The sequence below is a fragment of the Grammomys surdaster genome, unplaced genomic scaffold, assembly GCF_004785775.1.
Source record: "Grammomys surdaster isolate TR1022 unplaced genomic scaffold, NIH_TR_1.0 278, whole genome shotgun sequence".
NCBI lineage: Eukaryota > Metazoa > Chordata > Mammalia > Rodentia > Muridae > Grammomys > Grammomys surdaster.
In genome coordinates, this window is record NW_021604719.1 from 1,702,003 (window position 1) to 1,729,289 (window position 27,287).

Consider the following 27,287-nt stretch of genomic DNA (forward strand, 5'->3'; position numbering starts at 1 on the left):
CTCAGGACAGTATTTTCTAGTTCCATCCATTTGCCTGCAAAATTCCTGATGTCTTCACTTTAATAGCTGAATAGTATTCGATTGTATAAATGAACCACATTTTCTGTATCCATTCATTGGTTTAGGGACATCTGGGTTGATTCCAGTTTCTGGTTATTACGAATAAGGCTGCTATGAACATAGTAGAGCAAGTGTCCTCATGGTGTAGTAGCATCTTTCGAGTATATGCCAATGAGAGGTCCTTGTGTTATGGTGGATCATACTTTGGGTATATGCCCAGGATCAGTATAGCTGGGTTTTCCTGTAGAACTATTTCCAGGTGTTTTTGAGGAACTGCCAGATTGATTTCCAGAGTGGTTATACCAGTTTGCAATCCCACCGACAATGGAGGAGTTTTCACCTATTTTCACATTCTTGTGAACATGTGTTGTGGCTTGAATTTTTGATCTTAGCCATTTTGATTGGTGTAAGGTGGAAACTCAGGGTCATTTTAATTTGCATTTTCCTGATGACTAAGAACTTTAAGCATTCTTTAAGTACTTCTCAGCCATTTGAGATTCCTTTGTTGAGAATTCTCTGTTTAGCTCTGTATCACGTTTTTTATTTGGGAGATGGAACCTGAAGAGACCATCTCCAGTAATTAGACAGGGCCCTCAGTGAAAGGGATGGGGACACCAACCCCTTCAAAATTTTTGACCCAGAATTTTTCCTGTCTGAAAGAAATGTAGGAACAAAAATGGAGCAGAGACTGAAAGAAAGGCAAATCAGTGACTGGCCCAACTTAGGATCCATCCCATGGGTAAGCACACAACCCTGACATTATGACTAATGCCATGTTGTGCTTGCAGACAGGAGCTTAGCATGGCTGTCCTCTGAGAGGTTCTACCAGCAGCTGACTGAGACAGATGCAGATACAGCCAAGCATTGGACTGAGGTTGGGACTCGTATGGAAGAATTAGGAAAAGGACTAAAGGATCCGAAGGGGATGGCAACCCTAAAGGAAGACCAACGGTGTTAACTAACTTAGACCTCTGGGAACTCACAGAGACTAAATCACCTACTAAAGAGCATACATGGGCTGGTTCAAGGACCCTGGAACATATATAGCAGAGGACTACCTTTCCTTGCCTCAGTGGGAGAGGATGCACCTAATCTTATAAGAAGGGATGCTCCAGGAAAGGGTGATGGTGTGTGTGTGTGTGTGTGTGTGTGTGTGTGTGTGTGTGTATGTGCCCGTGAAAGGGAGAGGGGATGGGATGAAGAACTCTGGGAGGGGGTATCTGGAGAAGGCAACATTTGGGATATAAATAAATCAAATAATCAATTAAAAACTATGCTTTGCCTTGGTCCTGTGAAGGCTCAGTGCCCCAGCATTGGGGAATGCTAGGATTATGAGGCAGGAGTGGGGGTGTGTGGGGGTGAGCACCTTCATAGAAGCAGGGTGTTGGAGGGATGGGATAGGAGGTTTTAGGAGGGAAAACCGGGAAGGCAGATAACATTTGAAATGTAAATAAATAAAATAACCAATAAAAATTTTAAAAAATATGCTTTGCTTTCTAGATAAACTGTAGTGTAATTTCTACCTTGACCACAAGAGAGCATATGTATACCACAATTTGAAAGTATTTCTTGATCAGTATCAATTTCACAATTTTTTATTTTATATTAAATTATTATACTCATAATTTTCTTATGACTTGGACTTCTACTTTTCCCTTCACCTCCACTCTAAAACAAAACAATAAAGATAAGGTCTCATATAGCCCAGGCTAGCCTAAAAATCAGTCTCTAGCTCTGAATTCTTGATCTTCTTTCTTTGATCTCCTGTTGCTGAGAATACAAACATAGACTTCTAAACCGGCTTTCTGTGGTACTTAGGACCTCTATCTTAATAAGAACCAAGAATAAGGCATGCATGCAATAAAAGATCTCCCTCAATGTTTGACAGGCCTCAAGAAGCTGGAGAAGTATTTCACAAACACCATGCTTGCCAGGAGCCCCTGCATCTCCCCAGCACTGTGCCTTGGCCATTAAAACCACAGTTAGTGCAAACATTTAGGAAAAAGGAAATGATTTCTAGCCAAGACACTAATCCCAGCACTGTACTCTGGGAAACAGCAGTCTGAACTCTAAGGGACACTGAGTATGGTCATGCTCATCTTGACACCTATTGGGAAAGTATGCAGTTCCCATGTACAGAAGGTCCAAGGCCAAAGTCTGACACTAAAGGGAGAAGGTGTCACTTTTAGATTATACCGTGTTACTATTTAGACTGCAAATGTATAATCCAAAGGCACCAGCATTCTGGCATTGTCCCATGCACCAGAAAGGAGCACACAAAAGAAGTTGCTGACCACAGGGTAGGTTTAGGTGTGCCCTGTTGCCATGGAGATAATTGTAGTATTCTGCTTGCAGGTTTGTGAGACCAATGCTCTGGACACGAGTACTGCCTTTTTTATTCTGAATGTGTTTCTTTCCTCATTCAAGACCTCCAGTCACTTCCTTCTAGATCAAATGTCAACCTCATTCAATTAATCATGGTTTAGAATACAAGTGCCACACTTCCTGGCTAGTTCTTCAGATACACAGTGCTTGTTTGATTTGTAGCAAGCATGTGTAGCATGTGTTTGATTTCTGTGCTGGCACAAGCTGTGAGATAGAAGAATATTACAAAGAATAGAAAATTATAAGACTTCAACCCACTGGGTGGGTTCATCTTTGTTCTCAGCCTAATGAAGTACCCCGATTTGCCTTCTAATATAAAGCATTACAAATTCTAGGTTTTGTCTTCTGTCTTCTGATCCAACTTTTTAAAGTCAAGAACCACCTGAAGCCATGGAGGCTTGACTGAAAATATCCAGTCATCTTTGAAATGTTGTCTCTTTTTCTGCTGTTTCCCTCAATTTTGTTTTGGTTTTCTCTCCATTAATCACTTATTCTGTCTATTTTTGCCTCTCAGGCTTACATTCCATTGGGATTTTTCTGTAAAACATGAAAACCATTGACCCCAGGGTAGCATGGCATTATCTCCTTAAACAGAACTAAAGTAACATGGCTGCCTTCATACTGGCTATGCTGAAAGCCTATAACTGCTCAGTGTGTGGATGGTGCTGAATGCCTGGAGGGTTCGTGAAGAGCCACTGGTCATTATTCCCCTTTGGAAGGTTAAAGAATTGAATTTTTGTGTCTGCAAAGGATGGCAATGGTGGCAGCTGTAACAGTGGGTAAACACATCAGCAAGATATCAATAATTTATAAACATTCCTGAGCCACATCTGAAGACAAGATGACAAAAGGAAAATACATTTAAATTTTTAAAAGAAAAAATATAAATTAAAAGACATAAGAAGAAAACATATCTTGCCTGCCCCTGAATAGGGTGCTATCTTATATTCTGGAAGAGGAAAGTCTTCACACTTTAGTTAACAAAATCAAGACAATCCTCTAAATGCTGAACGGTGTTGAAGCTTGTCTCTCAGTTGATTCCTGATGCAGTCAAGCTGACAATGAAGACTAACCATCACAGTGTGTTTAACTGATGCTCAGTGGAACTACATCTTAATTACTTAAATATAGAAAAATTCAGACCAGAATAGAAAGGCCTTAAATCTTGGCTTTTTATTTTAATTCTTATAATTTATTCATTGTCACGGTTTCATTGTATGTAGTATAGAGTTTCATAAAGAATTTTCTTCATGTATGTAATGTAATTTCACTATATTCTCTTCCTCACTTACCACTTTCTCTCCATTCTGAACTCACCAGAGTTGATTTGACTGATCTAGCTGCCTAGGCAGGTGTCTTCTTTCTCCCTGACCAGTTCAGGTGCATCCTTTATGAACCAGAATGTTCCATTGAAGAGGACCTTCCCAGAACAGAGGAGGCCCAGTCTTTGTTTGAGGGCATATTAGTAGTATACCTTCAAAGACCTCTCAAGAAAGTCCTCACTAATCTATGTCTAAAAGTTTTCCTATTCCTTTAAAAATTTTATACTTTCAGGTCTTACATGAAAGTTCTTCATTCATTTTGAACTCACAGGAGTGGTAAGGGCTTAGGTAAAATGTGGCCAAGAGTCTTACTGCTATTTCCAAGGGAAATACTAAGCCAGAGAGATTAAATGAGTTAAAGTTTGAATAATTTAAACAGTGTCAGTATGTCAGTGAGCTCTGGACCTACTGAGCTATCTTTACTTGGATAGTACACAGACACATACAGACACAGAGACACAGAGAGATTAGGGAGGGAGAGGGAGAAGAGACAGAGAGCAAAAGAAAGAAAGAAAGAAAGAAAGAAAGAAAGAAAGAAAGAAAGAAAGAAAGAAAGAAAGGAAGGAAGGAAGGAAGGAAGGAAGGAAGGAAGGAAGAAAGAAAGAAAGAAAGAAAGAAAGAAAGAAAGAAAGAAAGAAAGAAAGAAAGGAAGGAAGGAAGGAAGGAAGGTAGAAAGAGATTTTAAATCAAACTACCCAATGCCAGCTCTAATAAAAATAGCAGAGGTTTACTGTGCCAAATGAAATGACACAAGGCTTATGGGAAGTGACTTTGAGGGTGTATCATAACCACTTCATGTACTAATATATATGTTAAAATGTCTGAGAAAGAGAAACTATATACAGCAGAGAAAGCAGCATTGACTTTGCACAGCAGTGAGCTGTAGTGTTTTCATTTAGTTAATCTAGTAGCTGAAATTAATGACAGTGAAACAGTCAAGTGTGTATAGAAATTAGTAACAGATGACCTATGTATTAATTTTAATTTGGCATACATATGTCTTTTCATAATTTATCAAATTTTTAAAGCAATACCATACCTTCAGGTGGAGGCAAGATTGAACTGAACTATTAAGGGACTGACAGCACACTTTGTTTTCTTAGCATTTTTTTTAATGTTGGAAATTGTAAAATATGATCAGTGGGTTCTGAGCTTATTCCAGGAACCAAATGAACTCTGTTCCCTGTTTCTCCTATTAAAGATTTTCTTGTACCCTTCCTTGCATTCAATCGTCCGCCAATGTCCCCAGTGAACTCCAGTAAGTGTTTAAAAATGTGGCCATTCTAGTATCCCACAGCTCAGCCCTGGGTCCCAGGAGGGCAGCCTTGAAAATAGATTGTTTCTCAGAATGTAGATTGATAGAGATGATGCTATAGATGACACAGACATAGACATAGAGGATAACAGATAAACACATGTTCAATCTTCCCTGGATTACTAGAAGACACTAGGAAAGGTAACAGAAATCTGGTGACCTTGTCTTTAGTCAATATGTGAATACTGACCAGTAGGCAAATTTAAGAGAAACGTGGCAGTGACAGTCAGCTAAATCTTAGAAGTTCAACAAGTAATGCAATTCTCTAAACTTTAAATAAACAGAAAACAAACTATAGAAAAACATTCCTCTAAATCTCAACAGAAAGCCTTCACTTCTGCTTTAGTGTTCTTCCAAGAGGAAAACCTTTGCCATCTGTCATCATTTATATGCGAGGGCTTGGGAAAGAACTACTTGAGACTACTTCCGTGAGTGGCTTTTTTTCTCATGAGAATGTGATGAAAAGTAGAAAACTTTCCAGAGTGTTTAGTTAGGAATCACACCCTTCATGCTCTTCTTTGCTGAGGTAAGTCAACAGGCAGTGGTCGAAATTCAAGTCTTTAATGCATATATTAGTACCTGTGAGGAAAGGCAGCTGTCCAGTGACAGCAAGCAGAACTATTGACACTGTGATTTTGTTGGGTTTTCTGATTGCATCCCAAAGTCTAAGAAAACATCACAGACATCAACTATGAAGCTGGGACCCATCTTTCTGATGGTGATCATCAGTATTTGTGGTTATTCTGGTAAGTCACTATCTGGAATATTGATACTTCTCACTTTTTCTGTTTCTATTGTAATAACACAACTAAAACTGACATACTGGCAATAGTGTGTGGTAAAAGGAGTCTCAGAGTCACAGAAAATCTTAACTGTTGAAAGATAGTGGTGTTCCTCCACCAATCAAGCTGTAACTCAATAGAAATGTTATTCCTAATGCACAGTAAACTAGTTAGGTTGCTAGATTGATTCTCCTGAAGTAGGTACATTTAACAGCTATAAAGACTGTTGTACATGAGCTTATAGTGGGGCAGAGAATGAGCTTTCTACAGAAATTGCTGTACTGCACTCTCCGATGAGGTATACAGACATGATTCAGTGACTGTACTGGGGAGTGAAGTGCTTAATTTTCAAATAAGGTACAGAACATAGGTCTTTAGAAGTCCTTTAAGAGAGAGTCACAGTAACTATCAGGATGAGATGTTTGGGTCCTTGAGAAAAATCCTTGATAGTACCCATTGCTTACCAAGGGTAAAAGTTTTGGAGACTGTTCTCTAGAAAGATATAGAAACTCTAGAAACTTGTAGAAGTGTTTAATGTGAACATCATGAAGATTGATCATGAGATTTTAAATGCTACCTGCACTTAGAATCCTGACCAAAGATGGTTGGTTTTACTAGATTTTCTTTGTTGAGAAATTTGGCCATATTTGAATATTTCTTTGTCCCTTAGTGTGCAAGAAACGTTTTTCCAGACAAAGATGGCAGCAGAAAGGAGCACAGATCAGAAAATGTTGCAGTCTAGGAAGAGAAAGTTTGAAGAGAAATTAGGTTACAGAAGATGGAGACAGGCAAGGGACAGGCTCCAGTTGTATACTTTGAATCAGGAATCAGGAAACAGACAGTTTTTCAGAGAAATAATGAACCTCAGAAAAATCTTAGCTATTAAGACACAATTTATTATGTGAATGGTCACATGCACTTATATATTTAAATATCTGCACAGGTTTTCCTAAAACTACAGTATGCATACTTTTTATTCTGCTAATCTTGTATGCAAGCCAATTTCCCTCATTTTTAGCTGAAATTTTTTAAAAAATATTTTAATTTGTAATTTTTAACTTGTCAACTGTACAGATTGATAGATTTCACTGTGATATATGCATACATTCATACATCCTGAAGTAACCATGTGCAGCTTCCCTTCTTTCTATACTTGCCTTTTCTAAGTACCTTGTACTACCTCTGTACATCTCTTCTGATTTATTCCTGTCCCTCATCCTTCCTGATCTTTTATATCCCTTGTTGACCACTATTCCTTAAATCAAAGATAGAAAGTACAATTTCCCCATGCCAAACCTTGATAACTCCCCACTGTTCTCAGGAAAAAGTTCTGTAATTATGCGTATGGCATTGAAGGCTTTCAAATATCTTACTTGACTGATTTTTTTCTGCATTACCTGATTACCTAGTTATTGACCACACTCACTGAAATTCTGCACTCTGGCCCCATTCTGTGGACAGATGACAAGCCATTCTTTAGGCATTCACATTCATTTTACACCACAATGATTTTTTTTATCTAATTGTCTTCACTCTTCTTAACCCAGAACTGTTCCTATTCTAACTGGTGACAATTATGTGATAACACTGAACTGAATTAATTTCATATACTCTAATCTAGTTCATCCATGCTTGGACTTGACTGGAGAAGCTTTATGACATGTCTCCTTTGGCTAAAGGCTATGATTGTGGACAACCTATATACAAAATACTCTCTTATTCAATCCACCAAAGTGTCTACTGAATTAGTTTCCAGTAGTTTCCCTTACTGCATGACACAATCAGTTCTGAACATTGGGCCCAACAGCAAGCATAAACTTCTTACTATGATGAAGCTTTTATTCCAGAGAAAAAATGAAGCTGGTAACATAACACACACATAATATTATAGATATCAAAAAGAAAAAATATGAGAGAAGAGCAACAGAAGATTCTGTTTAAATATACTGGCTGCTACAAGCTTCTCTAAGGGGTAACATTTAATAAGGAACCAGACCACAAGAGGAAAAAAAGGTTATAGGTGTCAGGAGAAAGTTCTAAGGTGATGGACTGCCACATGTCATGTCCCAAAGCTTTCAATATGCATGGGAAATCCAAAGGAGTGCATGTAGATTGGAGATGTTGATGGGCACAGAGGGTGGTGATGGAGTCTTCGACAGGGATGGGTGTACCATGTTTCACTCTTTGCTCCCTTTTGCTCTGCAGCCACTGCCTTTCTAATCAACAGTGTCCCTCTTCCTGTTGACAAAGTGTTACCTTTACCTTTGGACAACCTTATTCCCTTATTTGACCCCCTGAAGATGCTTCTGAAAACCCTGGGCATTTCTGTAGAGCATCTGGTGGAAGGGCTGAAGAAGTGTGTGGATGAACTCGGGCCAGAGGCTTCAGAGGCAGTGAAGAAGCTTCTGGTAATTATAATTTGTTCTTATTTCCATGGGAAAAGCCTTTGCTACCTGAATGACTTCCCATCACTTATAAATGCATTATTTCTTCTTCACTGGTTATACTCATGATATGTACATATCCCAGGTACTCCAAAAATCAAAACATCTGCATTTACAGAAAGAATGTTGAACAGTCTAAGTTGTAACTTTATCTAATTGCACTGCTTTGGGATCCTTGATAAGACCCACTGAGTCTTTCCTTCAACTCAGCACAGTGTTGTCAAATGGGAGACTGAAAGTGAATATGTTTGAAACATATTAATTATAGGTAAGAAGGCTTATCACATTTATCTTTGTGTTTCTATTTTCCAGGAGGCTCTTTCACATCTGGTATAAAATCAGCATAAAGAGATTTAAGGTGGGAGTGAAAAGAGAAGAATGTACTCACTCTGGTTGTCTGGATCTTTCTATCATTTATAGACTGAATGTCATAGAGTTTAGGGAGTCCAGAAAAGTATGAATAAAGCAATGAAAATATCTGTGGCTCAGCCTGTGTTCATCCAAGAATATAACTAGACAAATTTTCTCTTTTGCCACACTCTCTAGAGACTATTATTGAACAAATAGTCTAGAATACAAAATAGGATATACTCATTTCTTTCTCTCTCTGTAAGACAGTTTTGTCCATTACCTACCATTCTTTATGTACTCATGTTTCCAGATTCCTCATCTTATTCTCCCATTAAAAAAATCTTATCTTCTTGGCTGATGATTTACTACTGCAAGGCCCATCCCTGAACAGCTGAAATAAGAAATCAGTGTGCAAAAGATAGTAATTCTATTCCTTCATGACCTCTTCTTCAGAGCCTGCTTCCAAGTTCATGTTTGATTTTCTATCCTAACTACTATTTATAATGTACTGTAAGATATAAGATGAAATAAACTATTTCCTCTCAAAAAAGGAAAAAAAGTAAGTAACCTTCAACAAGACAAAGACCATGCTAATATCATTGCAACCCCAAGATTGAAATTTCTATTAAATCTGTAGTTACATCAATGCAATTCAATAGCTTTAAAATGCTTTTAACAAATAATCCTTAAGTAAAGGACTTATAAATTATTTATTTCTTCTTCCAAATCTAGCATCTGCAACAATATTGGTTGTACAGGAATCCCAATGGATCAATATGGACACCAGCCCACCCACAAGACTTTCAACACCTCACATTTATCTTGTCTATAAGAAATGCAGGCACAGGGATGGAGCAGAGACTGATAGAATGGCCAACCAATAACCGTTTCAACTTGGAATCCATCTCATGTTCAAGCACAAATCCCTGACACTATTAATGGTACTCTCTTATGCTTCTAGTATGGCTGTCCTCTGAGAGACCCCATCAATCAGCTGACTCAGACAGAGCCATAGACCGACAGCCAAATATTGGTTTGAACTTAGACCCCTGGTGCTCTCAGAGATTGAACCATCAACAAAAGAACATACATGGGCTGGTTCAGGATTCCTGCCTGGCCATAGGAGGCAATCTCTGCAGGCTCCATATCCCCAGTGCTGTGAGTCACAGCTAAAGACTACCACTGATTCTGGGATGCCTCCCCTATCTCAGGTCTCCGTTTCTTCTTGGAGATGTTCCCTAACTCCCCCAACCCATGTGTGTTGTATGTTTTCATTAATTCTCATAGCCATCCACCCATCCCTCCTGCCCCTCCCCACAACTGACCTGGAACCCCCAACAACCTTCCTGAGCACCTCTCCCAACCAGATCCCTCCCTTCATCTGCCTTTCACTTCCATTCCATTCTCCCTTCCAGGTGAAGCTCTCACATCCTTCCTTGAGCCCTTCTTCCTGGCCAGCCTTCTTGGGTGTGTGAAGTATAGCATGGGCACCCTGCATTTTATGACAAATATCCACTTTAATCTGAATATATACCATGTGTACATGTTATTTGTGACAGGGCTACCTCACTCAGGATGATATCATCAAGCTCCATGCATTTGCCTGGAAAATTCATGATGTCTTTGTTTTTCATAGCTAAATAGTATTCCATTGTGTAGATGTAACACATTTTCTTCATTGATTCTTCAATTGAGAGACAACTAGGTTGTTTCCAGTTTCTGGCTATTATGAATAGAGTTACTAAGACTATAGAAGAGCGAGCAAGTGTCCCTGTGGTATTATGTAGCATATTTTGGGTATATGCCCAGAAGTGGTATGGCTGAGTCTTGAGGTAGAGCTATTCCCAGTTTTCTGAGAAATTGTCAAACTGATTTTCAAAGTGGTTTTATAAGTTTGCACTCCCACCAGCAATGGAGGAGTGTTCCTCTTGCTTCACATCCTTGCCAGCAGGTACTATCACCTGAGTTTTTTATCTTAGTCATTTTAATTTGTATAAGGTGGAATCTCAGAGTTGTTTCGATTTACATTTCCCTCATGACTAAGGATATTGAACATTCCTTTAAGTGCTTCTTGGCCGTTCGAAATTCCTCTGTTGAGTATTTTCTGCTTAGTTCTGTTGGGTCTTTGTGTGGTCTTGGTATCAGGGTGACTGTGACTTCAGAGAATGAGTTTGGCAATGTTCCTTCTGGTTTCATTTTATGGAATAGTTTTAAGGAGTATTACTATTAGCTATTTTTTTGATGGTCTGACAGAATTCTGCACTAAAACCATCTGACCTTGGGCTCCTTTTGATTAGGAGACTTTTAATGACTGTTTCTATTTTGTTAAGAGTTATAGGGATCTTTAAATAGTTTACCTAATCTTTATTTAACTTTCGTAAGTGGTACCTATCTAAAAACTTGTTCATTTCCTTGATTTTTTCAATTTTGGGGAATACAGGCTTTTCAAGTAAGACTTAATGATTTCTTCAGTGTCTGTTGTTATGTCTCCATTTTCACTTATGACTTTGTTTATCTGTATACTGTCTCTCTGTCTTTTGCATAGTTTGGCTAAGGGTTAGTCTGTCTTGTTGATTTTCTCAAAAGACCAGCTCTTGGTTTCATTGATTCTTTGTATTGTTTTCTTTGTTTCTAACAGATTGATTTCAGCCCTGATGTTGATTATTTTCTGCTTTCTACTCCTATTTGGTGTGCTTCTTGTTTTTTGTTTGTTTGTTTGTTTGTTTTTTCTTCTAGAGCTTTCAGGTATACTTTTTAAATTGTTGCTTTATAAAAGACTTAGTGCCAGGAACTTTTTTCAGGCATTATTTTAAAGCCTGTTCACTACAGCGATATAGACAATCCTTTGCTTAACATACTTATGTCAAAGTTCATTCGTTGCAATGTTTCTAACCAGGAGTGTAACTTAATCAAGTGTAAACTTATCTACTGAATAGCTAAAAATAATAATTATTGGTCATTTGTTGCTTATTGTTTGTATTTTATGCAATTAATGGTCATTAAATATTGACTACAGTATTTTAATTGATATTAAACATACAGTGACAAGTGAAACCAACGTGCCCCACTCATCTAGAGATCTTCCAGAGGCCAGATTAGCCAAATAAACGCTCTAGAAAGTAGCTGATGGAGTGAATATCCTCATAATGCAGAGAACTTGGATTCTTCAAAGAAATGAGCTATATCTGTGCTGCCTAAAGTTATTTGAGCAGATTCAGGGAACATAAATTGAGACTGTACAAGTAGCAGAGTAGAAGCCAAGAGTTGAGTATCAGAATCATGGCCATTTCTTCCTGTAACCACCCAGGAAATCTTTCAATAGTTTCTTTTTTTCTGATGTCCTCCACCTCCCAGAATGGCATCACCACTCATACTGACACATTATTCAGCTGCCTACTATTCTTTATTGATACTTCCCTCTCTCTGACAGATACTGACTCATGGTCACATCTGTGTAGAGTCAGCTCCTAGTTTCTTGTATTCTCCTACATCAGTCCTCTGCACTGACCCTAGTTTGCCTCAGTCTGTCTACCACTTACAAGTGCTCCTAAACCAGCCTTTCAATTTTATCTGGCCTCTATATCAAGCAAGTGAAGTTTTAAAATGTAAGCCAGTGTTTGCATTATAATTTTAATGCTTAAACATTTTTATTTAGATTTGGGAAGCATTTTTTATGATAATATGTGAGGTCATATAAGATTACTTTTCTCCTTGACTTCATTGATTCTTGTTCACAGCTTGGTTATTTTGGCTTTCTTCTGTGGACAAGCATAGCACTATTAGAAATATCACTTACTCAACTTTAAATGCCTCTTTTTCTGTCTTTTTTTTTCTTTTTCAGATTTTGTCACATTTAATTATTTTGCCATGTTGTTTCTTTTTCTCCTCCACATATCAACACAAGTATTACTTCTTAAAAAATCTCCATGATCACTTGTAATGGCAAGATACAATTGTAATAGATCATAAGAGAAACAACGACTTTCCTTTCTGAACATGTCTTTCTAAACAGAATTAAGCATTCATAAATGGTTGATTGTAATTGTCTCTCACTTTGGGGAAGTTCAAAGAGAGAAGAGTATATCATCTGCCAGTGTGATGGAGTGTGATAATACTCACCATATAATTTATGATTGCATGAGTAACATATAAATGTCTTTGAGTGACTCACACTTTAGATATTCTTCCAAACAATTTATTTGAAGAAGTTATAGATGAATTGGTCTCAACTTTTTTTCTAGTGATTTGATTTTTAGGTTAATACATGTTCTACCAAACAAATTGTACTGACAATAGGAAAAGTCAGATGTATCTCTGCCTTCTCACTTTATCTGAATGTAGAGGTGGGTTAACAGTAGATTTGGATTTCCCAAGTTAGCCAAGGAACCATATAAGCCAACTAAGACCAAGATGCTGTCAAGTGTTATCTTAGCGCCTGACACAGAATTGCATGTATAGTACTTTAAAAATCAATCTTTGGACTCTAGAAAGTTCACATCAATCTATTGTGAAAGCAAATGGATTACAAACAGCAAGAAAAAATTTTAGGCATAGTGAACATGCCCAGTATCTTACTAAATGACAGTTTGGTTGTTATACATTTATCAAAATTCCTCAAATACATACTTAAATTTTGTGGATATAATGCATCAGCCATGATTCAGTAAACTATAAAATTTCTTATATACCATGAAATGTCATCTACTCTACCTTTTAACAGTAGTGTCAATTCTAATCCATGAAGTAATTGCTATACTTCCAGTCTTTCGCACAATATTCATTATCATTTGAAAATGATAGCATACCATTATTTCCTGGTACTTTACCCAGGAAGCATTACCAATGTCTTTCATGAAAATCTCATAAGAGACAGTCAGAGACACATTGAAAATGGTGCTATAATGAAATCTGGGTCTTTTAAGGTAGATGTAGACCCTTATTAATATGCATGTGTGACAACTGAAAGATGTGACTTACAAACAGGCATTCTGACTGATATGCAGCCCTCCAAAAGTTGCCACAGTTACCTTGTTTGGAATTGCCATTCCTTTTTCTCCTTTACTACCTATCAGATCATTATTCCAGTACTGCTGCCTTTGAGAAGTGTATCTACAGAGCACAAGAGATGCTGTTCCGTATTTCACATTGCCATGATTGTCCTCATGGTTATGCTGTTCTGTGTGTGATTCCTTGATCAGACACTCACCCTTTGTATGGAGACTCTGAGCCACCTAAGAGTAACATTGGGCTTGAAGTAATGTTCACTTTAGCTCATAATGTGTTCCCTTTAAATTAACTTCCTATGGTTTCTATTTTTTCCTTAATGGTGGGTACAAGAAATATATGCTACTAGAGTCTGCTTTTACTGCTCACAACTTGGCAAGGAACTTTGAACAAAAGAGTCATGGTTACTGTCTCATTGGATTACATTTCTATTTTTTTAAAAAAATATTTTTAATATTTATTCTATTTATTTTCTGTTAAAAATATATTTCCAGCTGTATATGTATGGAAGGATGGCCTTGTTGAGCATAGGTGGGAGAGGAGATCCTTGATCCCTTGAAGGTTGGATGCCTCATGAGGGAAAATTCATGGGTATGGAGGTAGGAGTGGGCAGGTGGGTGGGGGCACATACACATAGAAGCAGGAGGAAAGGGGATGGGATAGGGAGTTCCTAGGTGGGTGGGGGGAAGAAATGGGATCACATCTGAAATGTAAATAAAATATCAAATAAAAAATTAAAAAATATTTTTTTGCTGGGTGATGTTGTTGCACACTTTTAATCCCAACACTTGTAAAACAGAAGCAGGAATATTTCTTATGAGTATGAGGCCAGCCTGGTGTACAAAGTGAGTTCCAGGACACCCAGGACTTCAAAGACAAACCCTAGCTATAAAAACAAACAATAAAGAGATAAAAAATTATTTCATTTTTTTCCTGATTATATTGGATTTACATCATTTGCCCCTTCCCTTTCCTGCATCAAAACCCTCTCATATTCACATCCTTGCTTTCTTGTAGGTTCATGGCCTCTTTTTTCATTAATTGTTACAGGCATACATATATGTGTATATACATGTGTATTTATTAAATATGTAAGTGCAACTATCTAATGAATAAATGAAATAAATCAAGTTTGAAGATCATGTTAAGAGATGAACTTGATAGACTGAAGTGAGACATCCCAAATGGCATAAGAAATACTATCCAGCAGATGTGATGTTACACACTAGAACCTATGGTGAGACTTCTGAGAAGCTAGTCTTAGAGAAAGGAGTAAAGAAATGAAAGCAAAGCCACATGGCACTATTGTATGACAATATGTTAAATAAGGGTGACAGCAAAGAACTTTCAATTGTGAAAAAGAACATTCTAGAAATAAATGCTTGAAAGTCCCTTCCATATACCTAGAGAAAAGGAGCAAAGGAAGGAGATATAGGAGAAGGGATGAAAAGTGGGCCGCTCTGGCAGGATTAATCACTGTGAGATAACTGAAACATAACTTTTTCCAAGGGAAAAAAAGATGGGGAGTGGTGGAAGGAATCGATACAATTTGAATTCTATTTAAATAGAAGCTTTCCTTCCACCTAGCACTTCCGTGAAGGGCATAATGCGGACTCCACCAACTGCGGAGTTAAGGCAGGAATTTGTGAGGTCAGAGTAACAGTGCTGTGAACCATGTCTACAGGATGCTGCAGATGCTGTGTTTACAGTTACATGTGTCTGTTTCTTTGGTGATCACCCAGTTTCTCTTCTTGTCTCTTGCTTGATCCCTGTTGAACATGAGGAGCCTCACTGTATCTTTTCAATCTCACAGTGATTATGAAGTTTAAGTGAGACCATATGCTCATAAAATGAAAAAAATCACAATTTATAGGAAAGAAAGCTTTGTTTTTCAAAAAAAATGTATTTACTGCCTGAGTACATGGGTATGATTGCAAGTTTGGAAAGATAACAGGAGAGGTTGAGAAAAGAAAATGTTCTATGAAAAACTGAGAATTGCTAGAGTTCTTGAACAGCAACTATGTAGCCCCTCTCCAAATCCAGCACACACACATACACAAGCACATACATACACACACACACACACACAGAGAGAGAGAGAGAGAGAGAGAGAGAGAGAGAGAGAGAGAGAGAGAATATAGAGGTTGCAACTCTGTGGAAAAAACACCTGCCTACATGTAAAATTCTCTAGGTTCCATGTATGCCACAGTACTATAAACAAATACTGCTAACCCCTTCCAAACAAAAACTCTGAAAAGAAATTTTAGAATCAGAGTTGTTAGAGAGAAGTATTCTAATAGTCAGATGCTGAGTTTAATATATATTTATGTAACTTGGTTAAGAAGGATATGATACTTGAAACTGACAGCATTCATCAAAATGCAAAGGGTAGACTATCCCAATTCACCATAAAATGGAACTTTCATTCTCATTTCATTATCTTTTCCCACTAGGTTCAGTATTCCATCCACTGATATCATTAAAAGTTCTCTGTGCTGTATGTAAACCTATCACAGATTAATAAAAAAGCAAGAGAGACAAGCAAGAGTTATTGGTGGCACTCAGGGTGAGATTTGAAATAGTGGTGCTTGAAAAAGGCAGGACTGAAGAGCAACTCTGGGGAACTGAATAGAGAAATCAGAATCTATTTGTATTCTAGACCCTGGCACTGTCATACTCATCTTGTTCCAAGACTTCAGTCTTGTCCTCTTGAACATATTAGGTCACTGTTGGGGACTGTGTCTGTCAAGAGCTACGGCTGCTGAGGACTCAGCTCTGTTCCCTGAGGTGCCAGTGTGAAAAGGCTGCACTCAGCAACTCAACCATGCTGTATGCAAGAAGATCAATAATGACCATGGAAGAGAAACAGACATTTGAATGAAAAGAGGAAGTCTAGCTTTCAATTCAGCAACAAAGGATATGAGGCTCGAAAAATTTTGAATGGAAAACATTTAAAAAGTCTGTAAAATATTGAAACATTTTTATATTTCTAAAGCTTTGTGGAGGTTTAGAAATTAAGAACTTAGTTTTTGGAGTAAGAATTAAGTCCTCTTTCTACTACATACTGCCATTTTTTATTTTAAATGTGTTATTTTATTTTTTAGAGTCTGTTAACATATATATATATATATATATTGCACACATGAAGAAGCCTTGACCTAGCTTTTGTACATATGAATATGTAATATGTAATCTCATTTCCCCTCATTATAAAATGAAGCACAGTATGGAAAATTTCTAGGAACAGCAAATATCTCTATGAAGCCAGGTGTACAATTTTAAAACTCAATGAGGATACTTATTTTCTGACTTTTTACTTCAGAAAGAGGAATGCAAAGTCAAGGAGCCCAAATGAATTGTATTTGGATGAAACTGGGGCTCAATTCCCAGTGACTTGCTGGAAGATGCCTTAAGGTCTTTGGCTCTGCACGACTTGTGAAACAAAACTGGATGTTCAGGATCTGGTTGTCCTTGCTTTGTGTGGCTGCCAAATGGGTGTGCCCTTCAAAACACAAATAGAGAGAACAGTTGACATTCTGACTTAACAAGTAGACTGAAGACTTTCTACCTTTTTGTTAAAATGTTAGTGCTTCTGTACTCTGAAGGAGAGAATTTGCAATAAAATCAGTTGTCATACAGTATTCAGGAAAAGAAAAAATCAACCAAAAGTTGTTTTCCATCTTTATCCTGTAAGTAAAATTGAAAATATATTAAAGATAAAAATTAAAAAAAAATCAAGATACTGAAGCAAAGACACAGCAAGAAGGGTGAGAATGGAATGCATGAAGAACAATCTTAAGGTTGATTAAGAGACATCACTTTCACTATGACCTGGATATTTGGCAGAAGGGAGAGACACTGCAGTCACATCCATCTCATGATTGGAGGAGAGCAAGCTGACCCAAGGAGATGAAATAATGTGCCTAAATTTGATTTCGATCATTAGGTGCACCAGAACATTCTATTTAATTTATTTATTTTTATGTAGGACATAGTAAACCTAAGCACAAGATTTGTGTTTACAAAATGGATATTTTCTTAATCCAAGTAATGTGCATAGAAATTAAAATTAATAAAGGACATACTCATCTACTATTTCTTCTGAAGATTTTAATATCTAATGAGGTTTATCAGGCTTTTTTTTAATTTTAGAAATGAAAGTATATAGACAAATGTGCCAAATTAATTAAGACCAAAAAAAAAAAAAAAACCCCAAAGAAAGAGAACATATTGAATCCAATGGGCTTCAAGGAATGGAAGGCAACAACAATTAAAGTTTTTGGAAAGCCTAAGCCTCTTGAAAGTCACATCAGTGTTGGGGAGCTGAGACTGAGGTCGAGGGGATCTTAGGTGTTCAGTTACTGGAGCATCATTTTCTTCATCTTTTTATATTGTGTGTTGACTTAGTACTGTTCGCTTTCTTTGTAAAGACTTCATCATGCTCATCACCCCTCCTCCAGGGACTCCTTGTTGCCCTTTCTCAAGGCAATCCCCAGGCCCTCCCATAATTACCCATCATTTACCTACATGCTCTTAAGGTACACTGAGCTCAGTGATAGCCCAGATGATGAGCTTCCCAATGACAGTACTAATGAACGCATGACTAGCATGAGTTAAATATTCATTAAAGGAGTATATAAAAACAGTGATAAATGGTATGAAATGGTGTTAAAGACATTGCTAAGAGAAATATAGGATGTCTATTGATCATCAGTCAATTACCTTTAATTGTGTATATATTTAAAAGCATAATGTTATTACTTACTTATACACATGTGTAAGTCTCTCTGTGTATGCAAGCAGGTGTTCATGGAGGATAGAGACTTGGTTGCCCTGGAGCTGAAGTTAGTCACTTTTTAAAGCTCCTACATGGGAGCTGGGAACCAAGCACAGGTTCTTTGAAAAGTAGTAATCATTCATAAATTCCTAATGTGTCTGTCTAGCCTCATTAGTCTGTATATCTTTATTTAGGAAATAAGCAGAAGTTTGGTCAAATTTTCTGAGCTGGAGAACAGACCTTGCTGTGGATCACTTAATTATCAAGTGATGACTTGCTTTTGATTAAACAAGACAATTACCATAGAACTAAAACATCTCAACTACCCATTAAGTGCTACCCATAAGTTTGAAGTTGTGGTCATTTAAATAGACGTTCCTTATCAAAACTTACTTATTTATTTATTTACAGCTCCATATTGAACCATTCCTCATGGATCATGACAGCATCTAGAGTTCATTCAGAAATCTCTCTGTTCAGAACTTTTTTTAGTATATAGTCAAAAAAAGAATCTTGCCATTATACTCAGGAACTATGACATTTCTCTAGTGTTTAAAATTAAAAACAGAGAAATGAGGCTTAAGGAGGCTGGGCTACTTTTGATGGAGCTACAGACAGCAGGTGTCCATGGTAAAGGTTGGATTTGTACTATCATGATCTTTTATTCCTCTGGTTGCCTCATTTACTTTATTCTTCCACACTGAAACCCAGGTTGGTACTGCAAGAATTTTGGACATGGGCACAAATGAAGGCAAATGTAGAGTAGCTGTCTGAATGAAGACAAGTATTTAGGCACTTGAAACGAGAGGAAATCTTTTCCCTGAGAAGAAGATGGAGACAGGAACACACTGGTCGGTGTTTTTAGAAGCTTATCTGGCTTTGAGAGCAAGGCAGGATTATGTGTCTTGGGCATATCTTCATTACAAAGCCCAAGTCTTATTTTTATCTTTAAAAGCTCATGAAAGAGTAGGCTATGTTCTGGGATAATGTAATAGTGAGCTCACATTGGCAACACCCAAATTATGAAATGGAACCAGTGATAAAAAGAACTTTCCCAGCCTAGATGGAAACAGAAATTGGGACAGACCATAATTCTGGAGGTGTACATAAGAGACATCAACTAACCAAGACGGAAGTGTTTTGTTTTAGAATGCATCAAGGCTTAATCATTAGTCTCATCTGCTTCCTCCTATGACATTTTATTCTCTCCAGTAGTGATATATGGCTTAGATATAGGACATAAAATCTTGGCATGAGGCTCAAGTTCTTGTCTTTTCCCCTTTCCTTATGACTATGGACATATCTACAATGTTCCCAAGTCTTCATTTCACCACTTGTGAAACTTAAGATAATAATGCTTGTCTTTCACAGAGCCTATTCATTAGTCATATATCCAGCACTTAAAATGGAGCAGGGACTCAGTTCAAGGTTCTGGTATTACCTTGTCATCACTAAAATGTTGTTTTTTATATTTCAACATAAGTTCTCAGAACATTACTGAGTAAAAAGAGTGGGTGCTCTGGGTATTCTAACCATAAAAGAAATGTGTGTGACAGAGAATTTAAATTGTTAGTGCTTCCTCCATATGTTAAGATCAGCAAATTCTGCTCTTAGTCATAGCTAGTCCTATGCTTACTGACTAACTGCATGAGCTAAGGCCTGGCCCTTAGATTTTGTTAAGTATGTGCTGTCCTCTTATTTTACAGATGGACTTGTACAAACAAGCTAGAGTTTGGATGTGGAATGCTCTCCCAAAGGTCTAGATGTAAAAGACTTGGTCTGTAGCTGAGTGATATTTGTGATGGTTAAAAAGATTAAAGGGTGGGGGCCAGTGGAAAGTCTTCACCCTTGAAGGTGTTACTGGAAAGTGATTATGGGATTCTAGTTTGTTCCTCTTTCTCTTCATGGACATGAGCTGAGGGGTCCACAGGCCCCAGCTATGATGCACTGAGGAGATCACCAGCATCTGCTACGGTGGGCTGCCTCACTATTGGCCCAAAGTAATGAAACCAGTGCATTTGAGATCGCAATCATGAAAAATGATTTCTTTTCAAAACCTGATTATGTCAGGTATTTGCCAAAGGGACAGAAACCCAGCAGCAGGTTGCTAAGAGAATTTAGCAACCACCTGGCCTAGTCACCCCTTGAACCACACTTACTTGGTTCCTCCTTTAAGAGTATACTGGGATGTTGGCATATAAGATGATAACAATAGAAGGACTTCAATGTTATTTTAGAAACAAACTGCAATTAGAATAAAGAAGGAACCAAAACCTTACATGTCTGGTTATATTTACAAATGAGTTCCCAAAATCAAAAGAATACAATTATACAAACCCTTGTTTTCTGTGTCTACTATGGTATTTTACTTGTAAAGTTTAAGTTAAAATCACCTTAAGATGTCACTTTTGAAGGTTGTTCTCCAGGGTCGCCTTCAAATTCCATAAAACTTCTTGAGAAAGAAAAGAGAGGACAGGAGTTAGTTAGACTTCGGGTAATTTTGTATGACCACACCTAACACACTGTCCCATTTTTCTTTACTTTCTTAAATTTATTTTTAAATTAAAATGTTTTATTTTGATGATTTTTTTAAATGGAGTCTCACTTGTTCCCTAAGCTAGTGTCATAGTTTTGATCCTCCAGACTCAACCTCTCAAGTAGTCTGGGTTACAGGCCTGTGCTGCTGTGCTCAAAACTAAGCCTGCTCATTAGAGCTGAGGCATAATTTTCTTCTCCAGATTTTTCTACATATCAGTGAAGTAAGACTCAAGATTTTAACAATGCTTTGTAGTTCTCACTCAAAATGGCTCAAGAATAACCTATCTCTTATTACCTTTAGGATGAGAGCTGTTGTTTTGTATTGTCAATACAAAGTATTATGAATGCCAAGTTGCAAAACAAAATAAAACGAAGAAAATAAGCCAACAAAAAACTGGATTGTAATTGTAAGAGTCTATAACTTCTTTCTGGAGCTTGTTTTTTTCATTGGGTTTTAGAACATGATTAGGTTTGATGAATAAATAAAAAATTATGAATATCAGACTAAATACTGTTGGCAGAGGAAGAAAAAGCTCACACAAAGACATTGAGGGTTCATACAAATATCATCTGTGGTTCAAGCCTAGGTGTCTGGTGAGAGGGATGGTAGATATAACAGAAAGTACAAGGACATCAAGAATGGACCTTTGCCATCAGGCCTAGGCATGTGCTCTGCTGTGTAGGCAGTGAAAATTTATGAAAGAATTTCAGGAATGATAACAAATGAGCAAATTTTTGGAGATTTTTTGATGATAGTGAGCAGATTTGTACACACGCAAACATATAACAAATACACACATGTGGTGTGCGTGTTCAGCTGTTTGCATTTGAATGTATGTGGTTTTAGAACAATGGGGAAGTCAGTTCCCATTGCTTTAATAAACCTTAAATGCAAATGGAGAGAGAAACTATGTTTATTCAGTTTCTTCAGAAAATATATGTATGTAGTACATGTTATGTACCTTACACACTATTTAGGCATCTGATATGTTGGGATATATAAAGCATATTTTTCACATTGAACAGTCCCTTTGAATCGAATCTCACTCTGTCCTTCAAGACCCATGATATAGTTCACTTTGAGCACAAACATTTCGCTACGGCTATTATCGCCTACTCTGGAAGTTGACTTTAATATTCTTATAGAATTTATCTTGCTAGTCATTTGTAGTTGATATTGCATAAGCTCATGTTATCTAACCTTGAAGATTGAAGATCTGTTGAGAAGCAATTTATGTTCTATATCTTGTTCTTAACAATTTTCACACCAACTTTTCACATACTTAGAACTTAGCAATGCATTTTTTGGAAGCTTCTTCTCATTTTGCACCTCAAGGCACTTTGTAAATAGACTCTGCAATGTTTTACGACCTGACTCTACTCTCATCAAGATTTATTCTCATGCACAAGGAATGCTTTGCCTTTAAACAAAGACTCTTCAAGTTTCTAATATTCAGTTTGTAATACATGGACTTCAGGTATAATCTCTAAGATACATACTAACTATCTAATACCATGGAAAAGATGCCAAAGTATTGCTAGATAGACTTATCTGGTTTCCTTTATCATTAAACTTCGTTATTAAAAACAATTTTATAATGCTGTAAGGTATTTTACACTATCTCAAAGCAAAGTGACAGAGGACAGTGAGTAAGGAAGGGGAGAATAGTAACAAGAGGATGATAGAATGGTTTATGAAGGAGGAGCTTAATGATAAGCTACAGGTACAAGCCGTGACCATGAGCAATACATAGAATAATTCAGGTAGAAGGTATCACTTAAGCAACACTAAAGCCTGAAATCATCCAAAGCTCTAGTAGCACAAAGCAGGAATCATCTCTCAATCTGATACATATAGACAGCAAGGTAACATTTCTGAGCTCAGAACTTACAGGTCTCAAATGGAGCAGATAGCTAACTTACAATAGTATATTTTACATTTTGTATAAGGGGACTTCCCTAGTGAAAGAGAACAAAGGAGTAATTATTCTGCCTCCTTGCTTTGGTATGTTTTCTATGTGACATTATTAGCTATTTTTAATTTGCATATATTGAATATTTTATTTATTATTTTTCTTGTTACTTTCCTTTTTGCTTCTGTTAATTATCATGAGGAGGCACAGATGCAAGTAAAACTTCCACAAAAGTAAATGTAATAATAAAATTAAATTATCATTGAGTTTTAACAAGGTGTGGAGAAAAATCACACTCAGAACACCATACAACCAAGTAGATTGATTTAAGCATATCAAAGATTACTAGACATGCCTCAACTACTTCTTTATAATGGATACTCATTTATTGTTTGTTGAGTATAAGAAGCCATGGATATCCCAGGAAAACATGATAATTCATATTTAAATAAAGTATGAACATAATTTTGAGGCTTTGTAGAATTTTAGGGCCCAGCTATGTAGTTTAGCACCTGGTTAGGGGTGGCTTTCCTATCAGAATTAAGCAGAAGGCTTGTTTAAAACTGCACCTTTAGCCTAGTTTTTTGGTATATATGCTTTGGAATGTAGGAAGGCCAATTCAAACAATTCTCCACTGTATCTTGAAGATGGTAGATAATAAGTCAGAGTTTTCTCCAACTCTACTTAGGTGTCTATGTAAACACAAATTAAAGAACAACAGCTTTCAGGGACACAGACTGAAAGAAGTATGAAATATAAGGAGAGGTCATGTGAAATCCAAGCTATGTGAAATCCAAAGGAGTACTAGAAAGCAGGCTGAGAACATGAGAAGTACTCTGGGCTGGATCATTCTTCATGGTGACCAACACACTGATCATGAGAGTCCTGTAGCTCATGTCTAATGAGAGATTATCAGCTACTGTTTCTAGCCTCCATGAGCTACTAAAAACCAAACACAGCACTCCTAACATTCATCATAAGAAACAAAACTTGTCTTCTGTGTTTTTGTTCTGAATCTTTCTGTCTTCTTATTATGGCCTGGAGATTTTAAAGCATTATGATAAAGAACGTCAATGAAGCAATCTCAGACCAGTAAAATATAGGGCAATTCATTAACATGTAAAATATTAATTAAGGTAGTGCGTCTTTTTTTCCCAACAAAACGTAATGAATATGCTTGTTCCCTTTTACTGATTTTCAGGAGTGTGATCGTTATCTACAATGAAACTAGCAAAAGAAATGTTTGTCTCAGAGCTTACGATCCCCTGGACATGGAGCGAAGGATGAAATCCACTGCATTCTCAATGATCTCAGAACCCAGGATGCTTAAGAATTTGGGGAATCCTGGCTCTGGATTTTTACTAGAGTCATCAGGCTTGTTGTCTGGTTTCTCATCTGGGTTGTCATCTGTAAACAAAAAATAAACAGAAAAGAATGTCAGATGTGATTCTTAGCCACACACAAAGAAAGAAAGAAAGAAAGAAAGAAAGAAAGAAAGAAAGAAAGAAAGAAAGAAAGAAACAAAGAAAGGCAGAAAGAAGAAAAGAAAAAAGAAAAAAAAGGAAAACCTATTTCTCACATAGGAGCCCTTGAGCTCCTTGGTATCCACTGGTACCAAGTTATGTAATTAGCTACATTTTCCAGTCTTTACAGCAGTATCTCATTTAACTCTAATCTCAAAAGTTTCTGATTCCAAGTTAGTTTTGGGACTTGGCATGTCCTGTATACAGTCAGCTTATTCGGGTGAGGTGTTAAAGAAAACTGACTTTTCTCAGTAGCCATAAAGTACTATGAGTTCCTCAGCTAGTGTTGGGTTCAATGTCAGACTCCCTCCTTCTATGCTGAGATTTTACTTTACAGGGCTTGTGAAGCTCTTGTGCATGCTGTCACAACTCTTGTGAGTTTACACTTCACTGCTGTGTCTGAAAAACAATGTTTTATGATGTCATCAACTGCTTCTAGCTTTTACAAACTTTGCAACTCCTCCTGAATCTTCCCTGAATCTTAGGGAATAATCATGTGATATGAATGTCCAATTTGGGGGAAGACACTCCACTGTCTGGATCTCTCCATGTTGACAAGTCAGAGGGTGTTTCTGTGTTAACTGCCATCTGCTACAAGTAGAGGCTTCTCTGATGAGGACAGAGAGATGCTCTTATCTACAGAGACAACATTAGTCCAGGTAAAAAAATTAGCTAATGTAGCTAATGTCAGGGCCAGACTTAAGATACAGAAAACATAGTTCTTCACTGTCGTATAGGTCACTAGTGTTGCCATGTGATTCTTGTTTCAATAGTAATGGAAATACGGCAAATAAAATCTTCATGGGTAGTTTCCCTGAACATATATATACCCCTGACAGAAAGTTCACATATATTGTGTTCCTCTAAGATCACAATTCTGTGAGGTATAAAAATTACTAAGCCAATTTAAAGTTGAAAAAATGAAGTTAGAGATTTCAAAGCTGCTTCTCAGAGAAAAATTTATCAGGTTACAAAAATATAATCAAATACCAAATTCGTCTGATATCAAAATCTAGGGGTTTTTTTTTACAGTATTTTGTAATAAATTGTGCTCTTTACAGGAAATGTATGCAATCTGTACTTTTCATGAGAGTGAACAGAAAATAAATGATCATTTTTGTCATTTTATATTATTTATGTAATTTATAAATAATGATTTTACAAATGCTGTGCAACTTTTCTCCCTGGGTAATGGCTTAAGATATGAAATTTTTAGCTTATTGGATGCAGAAATTGAAATGTTTAAGGGCCAGAAGGCTGTGCAAAAGCAAGAGAAAGCAGCAACCCAAAGGGTATCTATAGGATTCTTTCACCCAGTCCTTCTCCAGCCATTATGGAGGATGCGCGTGTGTCCCTTGCGTGTTAATGGTCGTCATATTTATGAGATGAAAAGACCTTGAAGAGTGGCATAAACTACAGTGTGTTGCCTTCTCTCTGAAACCTGACAATAGGATAAGGTAGGACCTTTTCTTTTTCATTGTACCTATAGAACTACAGTATAGCCAGACTCTACATAAACTATACTTGATGTTTTGTTCATTTTTAAATAGTTAAATATCAAATTATTTTTAGGATAAGACTGATAAATGTGATATATGATGGAATTACATTAACAATAATTCATTGATTATTTGAAAATTCAAATTTATAAGTAAATCAGTTTCAATCTTGTTTTCACTGAAGTAGCTACAAGTATCAGAAAAAATTAAATTTTAGAAAAGTCCATTTAACTGGTGTGATCTCTTTTGTTTAAAACCCAAAGAATTTATCTTGCCCTCATTCTAGAAGTTTATAAAATTCAAGATCAATATTAAACATTGTTTGTATAAAAAACAACTTTTTGTTCACGCAAAAGTGTCTTGTATCTATCCTGCATGTCCACTACAAGGTTTGATTCATAAAGTCTCAACTCCTTAACACTTTAGCCATAGCCTCAGTTGAAGGATGCGTAGTCACCCCTTTTCTGGGGTGGGCAAGTGATGAAAAATGTGCAATCTGTGTTATATTCAAAAATAGAAACTATTAGCAAAAATGACATTAGATTTTGTAATTATTTATTATTTACTATGGCATAATAAAATATTTGACAGACTCTTTAGTCTGTCAAAATTAATCAGTTATTCATACAGCAATAACTTTTTTCATTTAGAACACATTTTGCTTTGGTTTCATTTCTTTTGGAGTAGAGTACATACAGTATATAAGTCTTTTTACTTAAGACTTAAAATAAAGATGGTAACTCTCACATAGATGTCTGTGACCAAAGTGCCCAGAATGGATTTATTTTCACGGTGAGAAGAAGCAGCAGATTCCTTTTGAGGAGTTTCTGCCATCTATGCAGTGCTGTGTTAGTATATCCTCACAGACCTATATCCTTATCCTACTCCAAGATGGAGCCACAGTTTCCAGAGGAGAACTGAGATGCTCTGGGAAATTAAACAATTCACCTAACTTCACTCAGGAAAAAGTGACTGAGCCACTGTATGAATTGTATCTAACTTCAGGACACGTGGTCTTCATGTTGTATTGGATTGCCTCATAGAAATGTTCTCCAAGGATACCAGCACAAAATAAGAGCACCTCACTTTAAATACAATAAAAGTTTTACTCACCCTTAATCTATGCTAAATACTAGCTTTTCAACATCCAGGGAGCCAGAGCTTAGAATATGGAAAGCTGGGAATTAGTCTCAGTTTTTGGGCCACATGCATATTCATCAGTATTAGTGTGTGTTGTGCAATACAGTTTAAGGTTATCTTTCTTTTTGCTTTCAGCAAAGTATTGGTCATGTACTTTCAGAAAATACACTTAACAACTGTCTTTTAGTTTCTTCATTGGAATATTGTTAGGATGTTTTCATCCTAGCAATATAT

The 27,287-nt window shown here is 36.8% G+C and overlaps 2 protein-coding genes across 2 annotated transcripts in view; one reads left to right on the forward strand and one right to left on the reverse strand.

The window, feature by feature from the left end:
• The first annotated feature begins 5,656 nt into the window (after positions 1-5,656).
• On the forward strand, positions 5,657-8,783 carry Scgb3a2 (secretoglobin family 3A member 2). The gene is made up of 3 exons (XM_028777112.1): positions 5,657-5,828; positions 8,070-8,272; positions 8,621-8,783. Exons 1-3 carry the CDS (start codon positions 5,774-5,776, stop codon positions 8,642-8,644), a joined length of 282 nt encoding a protein of 93 aa, XP_028632945.1. The 5' UTR covers positions 5,657-5,773; the 3' UTR covers positions 8,645-8,783.
• A 7,951-nt stretch (positions 8,784-16,734) lies between these two features.
• The window catches only part of CUNH5orf46 (chromosome unknown C5orf46 homolog), a 15,909-nt gene continuing 5,356 nt past the window's right edge, over positions 16,735-27,287 (reverse strand). The window contains exons 2-4 of the mRNA XM_028777114.1: positions 24,151-24,298; positions 20,834-20,892; positions 16,735-17,165 (exon numbers count right to left, since the gene is read on the reverse strand). Of these exons, the coding sequence (XP_028632947.1) occupies positions 20,835-20,892; positions 24,151-24,298 (206 nt within the window). The 3' untranslated portion in view covers positions 16,735-17,165; position 20,834. The remainder of the gene's footprint in view (positions 17,166-20,833; positions 20,893-24,150; positions 24,299-27,287) is intronic.

Excerpts from the sequence above, each read along its gene's own strand:
- Scgb3a2 (XM_028777112.1), top strand. The coding sequence starts at position 5,774 with ATGAAGCTGGGACCCATCTTTCTGATGGTGATCATCAGTATTTGTGGT. Across the intron at positions 5,829-8,069 it reads CAGTATTTGTGGTTATTCTG|CCACTGCCTTTCTAATCAAC; the intron begins GTAAGTCACTAT and ends TTTGCTCTGCAG. Across the intron at positions 8,273-8,620 it reads AGGCAGTGAAGAAGCTTCTG|GAGGCTCTTTCACATCTGGT; the intron begins GTAATTATAATT and ends TCTATTTTCCAG.